Source organism: Ranitomeya imitator, chromosome 2 (assembly GCF_032444005.1).
Source record: "Ranitomeya imitator isolate aRanImi1 chromosome 2, aRanImi1.pri, whole genome shotgun sequence".
NCBI classification, from domain to species: domain Eukaryota; kingdom Metazoa; phylum Chordata; class Amphibia; order Anura; family Dendrobatidae; genus Ranitomeya; species Ranitomeya imitator.
This window is the reverse complement of record NC_091283.1, coordinates 255671604-255684526: the sequence shown is the minus strand read 5'-3', so window position 1 is coordinate 255684526 and position 12923 is coordinate 255671604. Positions and strand designations below refer to the sequence as shown.

The 12923-nt window shown below is 44.1% G+C and overlaps 2 protein-coding genes across 2 annotated transcripts; both read right to left on the bottom strand.

Moving 5' to 3' along the window:
• Window positions 1-933: 933 nt before the first annotated feature.
• On the bottom strand, window positions 934-2515 carry LOC138662965 (oocyte zinc finger protein XlCOF19-like). The gene has a single exon (XM_069748988.1). The coding sequence runs from the start codon at window positions 2044-2046 to the stop codon at window positions 1162-1164; it is 885 nt and encodes a 294-aa protein (XP_069605089.1). The 5' UTR covers window positions 2047-2515; the 3' UTR covers window positions 934-1161.
• A 6636-nt stretch (window positions 2516-9151) lies between these two features.
• On the bottom strand, window positions 9152-10860 carry LOC138662966 (gastrula zinc finger protein XlCGF66.1-like). The gene is made up of 3 exons (XM_069748989.1): window positions 9839-10860; window positions 9530-9709; window positions 9152-9445 (listed from the first exon to the last, which is right to left on the bottom strand). Exons 1-3 carry the CDS (start codon window positions 9929-9931, stop codon window positions 9305-9307), a joined length of 414 nt encoding a protein of 137 aa, XP_069605090.1. The 5' UTR covers window positions 9932-10860; the 3' UTR covers window positions 9152-9304.
• Between the last annotated feature and the right edge of the window lie 2063 nt (window positions 10861-12923).

The following is a 12923-nucleotide window of genomic DNA, read 5'->3' as shown; positions in this document are numbered from 1 at the left end:
AAGGTATGTGCACACGCTGCGGAAAACGCTGCGGATCTGCAGCAGTTTCCCATGAGTTTACAGTTCAATGTAAATCTATGGGAAACAAAAATCGCTGTACACATGCTGCAGAAAAACTGCACGGAAACGCAGCGGTTTACATTCTGCAGCATGTCACTTCTTTCTGCGGATTTGCAGCGGTTTTACAACTGCTCCAATAGAAAATCGCAGTTGTAAAACCGCAGTGAAATGCGCAGAAAAACCGCGGTAAATCCGCCATAAATCCGCAGCGGTTTAGCACTGCAGATTTATCAAATCCGCAGCGGAAAAATCCGCAGAGGAACAGAATACGTGTGCACATACCGAAACCCTAACCCTATTCTAACCTTAGTGGAAAAAAAAAATAAATAAAAATTCTTTATTTTTTTATTGTCCCTACCTATGGGTGTGACAAAGGGGGGTGGGGATCATTTATTATTTTTTTTATTTTGATCACTGTTATAGATTATATCTCAGTGATCAAAATGCACTTTGGAACGAATCTGCCGGCCGGCAGATTCGGCGGGCGCACTGCGCATGCGCCCGCCATTATTGAAGATGGCGGCGCCCAGGGAGAAGACGGACGGACCGCGGCAGGATCGGTAAGTATGATGGGGTGGGGGGGAGCACGGGGGGGGAATCGGAGCACGGGGGGGTGGATCGGAGCGCGGGAGGGTGGATCGGAGCGCGGGGGGGTGGATCGGAGCACGGGGGGTGGATCGGAGTGCAGGGGGGTTGGATCGGAGCACGGGGGGGTGATTGGAGCACGGGGGAGCGGACAAGAGCACAGGGGGAGCGGAGCACAGGACGGAGCGGTGCATAGCACTGATCGGAGGACTGGGGGGGGCGATCGGTGGGGTGGGGGCACATTAGTGTTTCCAGCCATGGCCGATGATATTGCAGCATCGGCCATGGCTGGATTGAAATATTTCACCAGTTTTAATAGGTGAAATATTACAAATCGCTCTGATTGGCAGTTTCACTTTCAACAGCCAATCAGAGCGATCGTAGCCACGGGGGGGTGAAGCCACCCCCCCTGGGCTAAACTACCACTCCCCCTGTCCCTGCAGATCGGGTGAAATTGGAGTTAACCCTTTCACCCGATCTGCAGGGACGCAATCTTTCCATGACGCCACATAGGCATCACAGGTCGGATTGGCATCGACTTTCATGACGCCTACGTGGCGTCAAAGGTCGGGAAGGGGTTAAGAGTTGATTTCCAAGTAAAATATTTCCCACATTAAGAAAATGAAAAATGCTTCTCCTTTGTGTGACTGCTCTGATGTCTAACAAGAAGCGCTTTCCGGTTAAAACATTTCCCACATTCTGAACAGGAAAAAGGCTTCTCCCCTGTGTGAGTTCTCTGGTGATTAACAAGATGCCATTTGTGGTTAAAACATTTCCCACATTCTGAACAGGAAAAAGGCTTCTCCCCAGTGTGAGTTCTCTGGTGATTAACAAATGCCATTTGTGGTTAAAACATTTCCCACATTCTGAACAGGAAAAAGGCTTCTCCCCTGTGTGAGTTTTATGGTGCCTAACCAAATCTGATTTCAGGATAAAACATTTCCCACATTCTGAACAGGAAAAAGGCTTCTCCCCAGTGTGAGTTCTCTGGTGATTAACAAGATACCATTTGTGATTAAAACATTTCCCACATTCTGAACAGGAAAAAGGCTTCTCTCCTGTGTGGATTCTTTGATGGCTATCAAGATTTATTTTCCATGTAAAACATTTCCCACATTCTGAACATGAAAAAGGCTTCTCTCCTGTGTGGATTCTTTGGTGTTCATCAAGATTTCCTTTCTGGTTAAAACATTTCCCACATTCTGAACAAGAAAAAGGCTTCTCTCCTGTGTGAGTTCTTTGGTGTGTAACAAAATGTGATTTCTTGTTAAAACATTTCCCACAATCTGAACATGAAAATGACTTATTTGCTTTAGGAGCAGTTTGTTTTTTAATGCCTCTTTTGTGACTTTTATTTTCCTTAGTAGTCAGTAATGAATCAGGAGAAGGGACCTGTTCCATGGGATCAGATGATAGATCTTTGCTGTGAAGGGATGATGATATATCTGGAGTAATGGCATTCACTTCAGTTGTATCTTGTAGGATCTCAAGATCATCAGATTTAAAAACTGAAGATGTCAGCTGTCCCTCTGATCTCCTGGTACAGCCATCTGCTAAGATAAGAAACAATTTTTTAAATAAAATATCCTTGTTTTATATTATTGAACCTTTCTACTTAGCTTGCCATTTTTATGGACAGTTCATGTAAAAAAATCTTTAATTATTTACCAAGAAAATGACAGGTCACAGTCTAATAGAAAACCTTGTTGGATGAACCAGTAGCGTGTGGTGTTCAACTGTTTGTTCATTCGAATAAAAAGAAACCAATCAATGTTGTGTAGACAAAAACAACAATTCTCATCTCACAAAAAAACAAGTCCCCACTCAGGTCCATCATCTGTCAAAGGAAAAACAGAGGTTCCCACAATACTAGTGGCTCAAAGGCTGTTGAAAAGCAACAGAGTTTCTATAAACCAATCCAGAAAAATCCGCTCTCACTTCTGAATCTTGCAGTGTGCTCAAACAACATTTAGGATCCCTGTATTTAGCAATATTATAGTGAGAAGAATCCAGTGTGTGTCTCCTGGAAAACAATCCAGCACGATGTGCTGGGTAATAAAATGGCAAATGTGTAATTTTCACTCTCCAACATCCACTGCGTGTAAATTTCCGGAAAGTGGCTGTGGAGTCAAAATATTAATTCCTCCTACACACGTGGTCAAAATTGTTGGTACACCTCGTTTAATGACAGAAAAACCCACAATGGTCACAGAAATAACTTGAATCTGACAAAAGTAATAAAAAATAAACAATCTATGAAAATGAACAAATGAAAGTCAGACATTGCTTTTCATCCGTGGTTCCACAGAATTAAAAAAAAATATATATAACTCATGAAATAAACCTGGACAGGAATGATGGTACCCTTAACTCAAGCGCTTCGTGACCACCAGCAGTAGATAAACGTGGGCACTAGCAGAGCTTTGTTCTTAATGTGACCCCTGATCTCATCGAGACCTGATTGGTTCAGGTCCTGATGATGTCAACGTCACACCAGCCAATGAGACAAATCACTAGGAAAGTTTGTTATAGCAACGAACTTTCCCGGGCGATCTGCCTCATAAAAACGCTGTTTCTCCTCAGATCTCCTGTCAGTGAGAGATTAGAGGAGAAACTGTGTTAGAAGTGCTGCTGGCAACAGCTGTGTCAGTAAACCATCTTGCTATAAAGTAAAAAAACAAACAGATAAGGCAGGTTAGGGTTAGTGCTATAGTTAGGGTTAGTGTTGGGGCTAAAGTTAGAGTCAGGGTTTATTCTAAAGTTATGGTTAGGTTAAAGAATTAGACTTTTCTCAATTGTCTCCCCAATAATTTGGTCACCTCAGTCACGTCACTTTTCTATTTCCGGGGAAAAAAAAAAAAAGAGTAAAATGGCCGTCAGTATTATGGTGCAGAGGAGGCTTATGCACTTTTATGTTCTGACAGTGAAGAAAGTGCAGTGCCAGATGGCGATGTGGATTTCGAGGGCTTTAGTAGCAGCGACAGTGATAGCTCAGAAATGAGCAGCGATTCTGGTCCATCCTCACACACAAGGGCCAGTACAACAAGGACAAATAGCGCTTCTGGAGAAATGTCTCCAACTCAGGGAGCGATGCCCAGTACTAGCGCTGTCCCTAGTGCTCGTGAATTGGAGCACACCAATGTCCAAGGGGCTTTGCCTCTTGATATAGCATTTCCCAGATGGGAGGCTTCGGATTCGGCTACTCCATTCATCCCTAATTTTAATGCCATTCCTGGTATAAATGTGGAGGTGGAAAATTTTGGACCAGTTAATTTTTTTAAATTTGTTTCTGACAGATAGCGTGCTAGAGTATATTATCCTACAAATTTATATGCGTCCCAATTCATCAGCCAGAATCCACAATCCTATTATGCTAGGTCAAATTTATGGACACCAACTAAAGTCCTAGAAATGAAAAACATTTTTTAGGACTTACATTCACTATGGAGCTTGTTAAAAAAATGAGCATTCGGTCCTATTGGTCCAACCGCCCTGTTCAAGCCACCTTGATGTTTTCTGCCGCTCTTCCTAGGACCCGTTATGAAATGCTCATGATATTTTGGCTTTTTAATGACAATAGTCAATGCCTGCCCAGAAATGCCCCAGAACATGACAGACTATTCAAAATCAGACCCATCATCGGAGACTTGACAGAAAAGTACTCAAAGCTTTACACCTAAACAGAAAACATTTCCATTGATGAGTCCCTTGTAAAAGTCAAAGAAAGACTGCACCTCAAGCAATTTATTCCTTCTAAGAGGGCAAGGTTTGGAATAAAACTCTATAAAATGTGCGACAGTTCAATTTATGAGGGGAAAGATAGCCAAATAAACCCACCAGGATGCCCTATTTATCTGGGGACATCTGGAAAAATCGTTTGGGAGCTGAAAACTCCATTTTCACAAAAAGGCTACAATCAGTATGTTGACAACTAGTACACCAGCATTCCCCTATTTATAAGTCTGGTTGAACATAACATGGGGGCTTGTGGGACCATTCGCAAAAACCATCAGGGGTTTCCACAATCATTGGTCACTGCACCACTAGGAGAATTCTTTCAGGGAAGTATTTTCTAAAATGCAGTCACTTTTGGGGGCTTATGCTGTTCTGGCACCTCAGGGGCTCTGACAATGTGACAGGTCACTCACAAACAATTCCAGCAAAATCTGCTCTCCAATATGGCGCTCCTTCCCTTCCGAGCTCTGCCATGCGCCAAAACGGTGGTTTACCCCCACATATGGGATGTCAGCATACTCAGGACAAATTGGACAACAACTTTTGGGGTCCAATTTCTCCTGTTACCCATTTTTTAAAAAAAATTGAGGTTGAAAAGTTCATTTGTTGTGGAAAAAATATGATTTTTTATTTTCATGGCTCTACGCAATTAACTTCTGTGAAGCACTTAGAGGTTCAAAGTGCCCACCACACATCTAGATAAGTTCCTTGGAGGGGTCTAGTTTCCAAAATGGTGTCACTTGTGGGGGTTTCCACTATTAAGGCACATCAGGTGCTCTCCAAACGTGACATGGCAACAGCTAATTATTCCAGCATATTTTACATTCAAAATATCAAATTGCGCGCCTTTCATTCCGAGCCCTGCCATGCACCCAAACAGTAGATTTCCCCACATATGGAGTGTCGGCATGCTCAGGAGAAATTGCACAACAAAATATATAGTCCATTTTCTCCTGTTACCCTTGTGAAAGTAAAAAAAAATAGGTCACAAGGAAACTTTGTGAAAGAAAAGTAAATGCTTATTTTTTCCTTCCACATTCCATTCATTCATGTGAAGCACCTGAAGGGTTAATAAACTTCTTGAATGTGGTTATGAGCACCTTGAAGGGTGCAGTTTTTAAAATGGTGTCACTTTTGGGTATTTTCTGTCATATTGACCCTCCAAACTCACTTCAAATGTGAGGTGGTCCCCCAAAAAAATGGTTTTGTAAATTTTGTTCTAAAAATTAGAAATCGCTGGTCAACTTTTAACCCTTATACCTTTCTAACAAAAAAAATTTGTTTCCAAAATTGTGCTGATGTAAAGTAGGCACGTGGAAAATGTTATTTATTAACTATTTTGTGTGATATGACTCTCTGATTTAAGAGCATAAAAATAAAAATTTTGAAAAATGCAAAATGTTGAAAATTTCCATTTTTTTAACAAATAAACGCAAGTTATATCAAAGAAACGTTACCACTAACATAAAGTACAATATGTGACAAGAAAACAATGTCAATCACCAGAATTCGTTGAAGCGTTAAGAGTTATGACCTCATAAAGTGACACTGGTCAGAACTGAAAAAAATTGGCCCGGTCACGAAAGCAAAAACAGACTCTGGCGCAAAAGGGTTAATACTCTGCTGCCCAACCTTTTGAGGCAATCGCTGCAATCAAATGATTCCTTTAACTGTCAATGAGACTTCTGTGTTGTGAATTCTGTGGCAGAGTTCACTCCTGTGGTCACAAGTGGTACTTCGGCTGATTCTCTCTGGGAGCTTCCGTTTGTGGAGGAAAGTGGTACTGCAGCTTCTGAGTTTCCTCCCTCAGGTGATCTGGTGAGCTCGTTAGCTGCTTCTCTACTTAACTCCACCTAATGCTTTGATCCATGCTTCCTGTCAATGTTCCAGTGTTGGACTTGTGTATCTCTGGATCATTCCTGTGGCCTGCTGCTCTGCATAGCTAAGTGCTTCTTTGCTATTTGTTGCTGTTTTTTCTGTCCAGCTTGTCTATTTGTTTTGCTGGAAGCTCTGGGACGCAAGGGGTGTACCTCCGTGCCGTTAGTTCGGTACGGAGGGTCTTTTTGCCCCCTTTGCGTGGTTATCTTTAGGGTTTTGTGTAGACCGCAAAGTTATCTTTCCTATCCTCGTTCTGTCTAGAATATCGGGCCTCACTTTGCTGAATCTATTTCATCCCTACGTTTGTCTTTTCATCTTACTCACAGTCATTATATGTGGGGGGCTGCCTTTTCCTTTGGGGTATTTCTCTGAGGCAAGGTAGGCTTATTTTTCTATCTTCAGGCTAGTTAGTTTCTCAGGCTGTGCCGAGTTGCATAGGTAGCGTTAGGCGCAATCCACAGCTGCCTCTAGTTGTGTTTGGAGAAGATCAGGGATTGCGGTCTGCAGAGTTCCCACGTCTCAGAGCTCGTTCGATTATTTTGGGTTATTGTCAGATCACTGTATGTGCTCTGATCGCTATGCACATTGTGTTCCTGAATTGCCTATCACAACACTTCTGCACCTCTCGTCAGGTATTTTGGGGAGGGAGGGAAAAAACGAAATCGCAAAATCGAAGAAAACTAGGGTCATGAAGGGGTTACTCTGTTTAGAAGTTTTTCTGGGCTCTTTTGTTACCATTCGTATCATTCGTCTCTGATTTGTCATCAGTTTTCCTCCTGTGGCCATGTGCAGGGAGGTCGGCTACAGTCCCATGGATATTAAGTTTCTGAATAATATGTGCAACTGTAGGCACAGGAACATCAAGCTGCTTGGAGATGGTCTTATAACTTTTACCTTTTACATGTTTGTCTATAATTTTCTTTCTAATCTCCTGAGACAACTCTTTCCTTCACTTCCTCTGGTCCATGTTGAGTGTGATACACACCATGTCACCACACAGCACAGTGAGTATCTGTAGCCCTATATACAGGCCACTCACTGATTCCAGGATTGTAGACACCTGTGATGATAGTTAGTGGACACAGCGCGATTTAACATGTCCCTTTTGTCACATTATTTTCAGAAGTCCCATCATTTCTGTCCAGGCCTATTTCATGAGTTTTATTTATTTATTTTTTTAATTCTGTGGAAGCATGGCTGAAAAGCAGTGTCTGACTTTCATTTGTTCATTTTCATAGATTTTTGATTTATTATTACTTTTGTCAGATTCAAGATACTTCTGTGACCATTGTGGGTTTTGTCATTAAACGAGGGGTACCAACAATTTTGACCACATATGTATAGAATATAACCCTCAGTGAATTAATGTATAAAATGGAATCACTTTATGGGGATTTCAACTATTCTGGTTTTCTGTCATAAGCCAATACAGATGAATATGTAATCAGAGCACCACATAAAGCCCACAGCCCGTCCCAGAGCACCACATAAAGCCCCGCCCACAGCCCCGCCCCAGAGCACCACATAAAGCCCCACCCAGAGCACCACAAAGCCCCGCCCACAGCCCCGCCCCAGAGCACCACATAAAGCCCCGCCCACAGCCCGGCCCCAGAGCACAAGAATCTCATTAGCTGAAAACTACAAATACAGATTACACAACAGTAAACCAGAGTTGCATTCATTTATGGTGGACCATTGGAGCTACTATGAATCCTGACCAGAAGATTAGAGGAAATAATATTGCTCCCCATTTCAGGAGAGATTGTGCAGTAATCTGAACTTCTTAGGATCAAAAACAATGTAATTTATGAGGTGGAGTGAATCCATGAAACCAGGGCTGGAGCCAACACATCTCCTGCAGGCGGGAATAAATGTACATTACAGCCATCAGCCACGCACAGCTCAGAGATATATCATGGCACCGGTGTGATGGGTTTATGTAGATTATCAGACTCCTCCTGGAAGTTAGTGGGTTTGAATACAAATTGAAAAGTCAGGATAAAGGGAAACTCTGTCAGGAGTTTCCAGAAATTGTCCAGAAATTCCAAAATTGTCCAGAAATTGTCCAGAAATTCACACTTGGCCTCACTGCACATTTAATGTTGTCGATTATAAAAGTGAAGTTTGGCCAGAAAGACTGGACCTGGTCTTGTAGGGACCATATGATCACATTCAGCAGCACAGAAGGGAGAGAAGGGAGATTCATCCAATAAGATCTCAGGGTTCTAGGAAGCCAAGCATCATTACCCTCCACTTTCTCTTACAGGCCCATCAGAATATTTTTCTTCAAGTGATTTTCTATCTTGTCAGCACATTCTACGTACGCTGTCATTTGGCTTCATAGTTCACAGATCTGGGCAGGTAACAGCGTCTCCTAAACCCAGGGGGTAGGTGGATCTACCAGGTTGTAAGTTCTACAGAAAAGGGCTTTCAATGACCAAAGTCATTTGAACAGTTTTGGGTGGAGGAGGAGGTTGTGGTCTAGACGCAAAATGGTGATCATGGTAATACGGCCAGACTACACCACCGATAAAGCAGCCACAGCCGGTGACTGAGAAGAATCTGTGACCTCTCTGCATTTAGTGGTCACTACTCACCTGGGTAGCCATATGTGGGAATCTCCTCTTTACACCACTCATCCCCCCTCACATATGTCTCTGTAATATTATTATGGGTCAGATCTTCACCCTGAAACAAATATTGTAAAAGTCACCGACAGATGGAGAAGTCACATCTATGATCAGCTCTAATCCTGCCATCGCCACCGTTCTCATTACACAAGTATAAAACATATAATACTGGTGGATAAAACAAGACTGAGCACAAGACCTTCACCGGCGTCTACACATCATAGGGGAGATCTCCTGACACCTTCTCTCCATCTACCTGATGATCCTGAGGAGCATTGGGATCTTCTTGGTTACAGTGCTTTGGAAGAAGAGGACGGGGACATCTCTCTGGTGTTGTCCTCTTACTGGATAGATCTGGAGGGAACAAATACAGGGAGTGAATTCATTCTTTACAGATAATTATAGGCCGTGTCTATTTAGTCCTGTCTATTACCTGGAGATGTGAGGAGCTGGGGAACCTCCATTATGACGTTCTTGTACAGATCTCTGTGTCCTTCTAAATACTCCCACTCCTCCATGGAGAAATAGACAGCGACATCCTGACACCTTATAGGAACCTGACACATACAATGATACCATCATCCCCCCGATCCCTTCAAAAGTGTTACTGTATAATGTCCCAGCATTCCCAGCAGTGTCACCTCTCCAGTCAGCAGCTGAATCATCTTGAAGGTGAGTTCTAGAATCTTCTGGTCATTGATGTCCTCATGGATCAGGGGGCGAGGTGGAGGCCCTGTGATTGGGCTCATGGGTCTTCCCCATCCCTCAGACACAGGGTCCTGACAGCGATCACTAGAGGTCTTCTTCACCACTGTGTAATCCTGGTAATGGAGAGACACATTAATAAATCTCACTACAGACATTTCCAGAGTCCTCACCTCTCCAGTTCTGTCCATCTGTTATTCCCATAGATAAGAATGATGTAATGTGATGTCATCAGAATCTCTCACCTCTCCAGTAAGCCGGAAGAGGATCTCTAGGATGAGGTGTAATATCTTCTCCGCCATCTTGTTTCTGTCCATATCCATCTTTGATGGGTGCATACAGAACAAAGCAGCAACACTCACCGGTCCAGGTGTGGTCTGAATCCTTTATTTAGAAAATACAAAAAGACACCGTCATCTTCACGGCTTGGGACAACAAGCAGGGAAGGAGGTGAGCAGGATGTGACGACGGCCGTTTCGCGCCGACAATAGCGCTTCCACGGGTCAAATGACCATTCAGCCAACTCTTATCTCATGTGTTTGGGGCCGTTAGTATTACACTGACAGCAGTGATGATACACGGCACTACAGTAGTACAGGGCATCACCGGAGACATCAGAGGCTTGTATGTTGTGTGATCGCAATGATCAGAGGGGTTAACAAAGGGTTAAAGTGAAAACATCATAGTTTCACCAACAAGAAATATCGATCACTATATGGAAAGCAGAGTCACTGCACAATGTTAGTTAAGTCTCGTCCATAACTACTTTATTATACTCTATTATCCTGTACACAGTGGAGGAGATAGAAATCACAGGTCTGACAGCAATAGCTGGAATTGGGCCCTCCAACGTAAAGAAAAAAAACTATCTATATATAAAGCTGAGTGTATGTGAAGCGCCCCCAGACACAGGGCCGTGGGATACTCTGTATCGGTCCGCTCTGTCTCGATGCTGAGGTTGGCACGGTGGCTGGACCCGGTCCGTGACACTGCTAAGGGGCGTCCAATGAAAGGGTGATGTAGTTTGTCAAGGATTCGTGACGCCACCTGTGGTATTCGGTCAGGATGACCGACGCTGCTAGGGGGATCCACTGAGGTGATGGAATGGCAGCTAGATGGTGTACCTTCCCACAGGTGAAGTATATCCCCAGGGCTTCCCAGTAGTGTAGGTGGCGATGATGTGAGGCGCAGTTAATAATGAGGACACAGGGTTGCAGTCTCTTTACCTTTTACTGAAGACTTCGGGATCCGCAATCCAGAGCACTGCTAACAGGGCTGGCTGAGTCTGGCCGGTTCCCTTTGCAGGTGGAAATCAGTGCCTACCAACTAGCGCCTGTGTGTTGTAGTTCTTCCCTGCTGAGCATTCGGGATAGCCCCCGCAACTGTCGTATCTGTTCTTTCTCTTTCTCTCCGTCCCCCAAGTTATTGTGTGGATAGGACGCACCCGTTTGTCGGGAAGGCTCTGAGCTATTCTGGGACCCTAGAGACGCCCCTCTCCAACTTTGCCCCCTATGTCTTCTTAGGTGATGTAAGGTAGACAGCCAACCTAAAATTAACTGCCCTGCCGCTGTTCGAAGTAATGCTTGGAGTCTGTCACTTCCTCGCCGTTCTGGCCACCGGCTACGCGCCTCAGAAGGATGTTGACGATCTCGGGGCACGACTCCTACTGGATATCTCCTTGTGCTCCGATTTCGTTTCTCACTTCTCCACAATATCCTTCGCTTTGTGTCCTTCCTTAAGATGCCGCCGCAAGGTAGTGCAGGCGCGGCTCCGTAACGTTCTGTCCTTTCTGCTAGGTACCTGCCAGGATCCTACCCCTGACAGGTCCTCCCTGGAACTCTCCCAGGCTGTGTTCTGTTCTAACTTCCTATCCGACCCCTAGTTTTACCAGTGTGAGGAGTGGCCTAATACATAGTGCCTTTTCCTCCCCCTAGTGGCCGGAGTGTGAAGTGTAATGTGTGACTGTGATACCTGGTCAGGTGAACTCCTTTAGTGCAATCAGACATAACATCACTCCCCTTAGTGGCAGAGCGACATTATTGCAACGACCAGGACCCTGGGGCGCTACACTTCCCCCCGGTTAAATCCAGTACTCCCGGACTGGGAAAAGAAGAACAACAATACATGTTAGGGAAAAGACATACAAAATTTTGAAATGCTATGAACAAGTAAATATAACAATGCTTCCCTTTATGGGAGGTGAGGTCACTTGAACGTTACAAACAGAAACATTTTAAATAACATTCTAATCTACTGACTATCAATATCTTCCTATTACCCAGCTGGGTATTCTACTAAGTGCAAATCGTTGAACAATAATTTAACTTTTCCTTTAAGGGCGTATAAGCTTAACCCACTAAAGGCTTACTATAAAACACTATGGTACAAAACTAACATTCTCTTTACTTCTTCTAACTTCACACAGATGCAGGACCGTCTGGCTATTCGTCCGGGCCTACTGCCTCTCTTCTTCTTGGTTCACAGCAACCATCTCTCTATGGTTCTCAGGCTCACTAACCCCTACGGGTTCACTTTCTAGCTCTCTAGCTACATGGCATCTATTATGCAAACATTATCACTATCTTACTATTTAAGGTAACATCATCAAGTGCAACAAGTAAACATTCCCTTTAAGAGGAAAAATCAGTCTTTTCTGAGGTAGTGCAATCAATCAACAAGTCACTAATAAACTTTAAGACAAGAGAAACTTTCACGTCATCATCAGGAACAGTTTCTTCGCAAAGTCTTCTGCCTTTGTAAAACCAGTAGGGAGCACCTTTAAGAAGGTGCAAACTATTTACAATACAGTTTGTGAATCATTCACCGTCCATGATTCGGCAGTCTTTTAAACAGTAATGAACTTGTGCAAAAAGAAAAATGGAAACAATAGGGATCCCGGGTAAACAAAGGGACCCCTTTAAGGATTAACCCTAGACGGGTTCAAGTAGCAAAAGAGCAGGAAACAGTTAGTTAACTATATACATTTGTTGGGGTTTCGAGGTTTTATTCCTGCTCCGGTGGTCTCCGCCAGGGCCTGACCGGGCAGGCAGGCCTCGGGGGTCTGGGAAGACTTTGATTTTAGTCTATCTCCGGCATCATGGAAGTCCAGTGGACGATCCGAGGGACGGCAGCAGCGGCTGCCGCCGCTTCAGCAAGTTCTTCCTCCAAGGACTTAGCAGCGACCAGTACAAAGGTACAGCGCTGGATGTCCCGAGCCCACCAGCCGTGGCCCTTTTGGTATCGGCAGTAGCTTACCGCCTCCCCCGGCATCAGGACGGGACCTTTGCTGTCGCCACGCAGGCCAGCCTCCACCACCTCCCGGGTGATGTG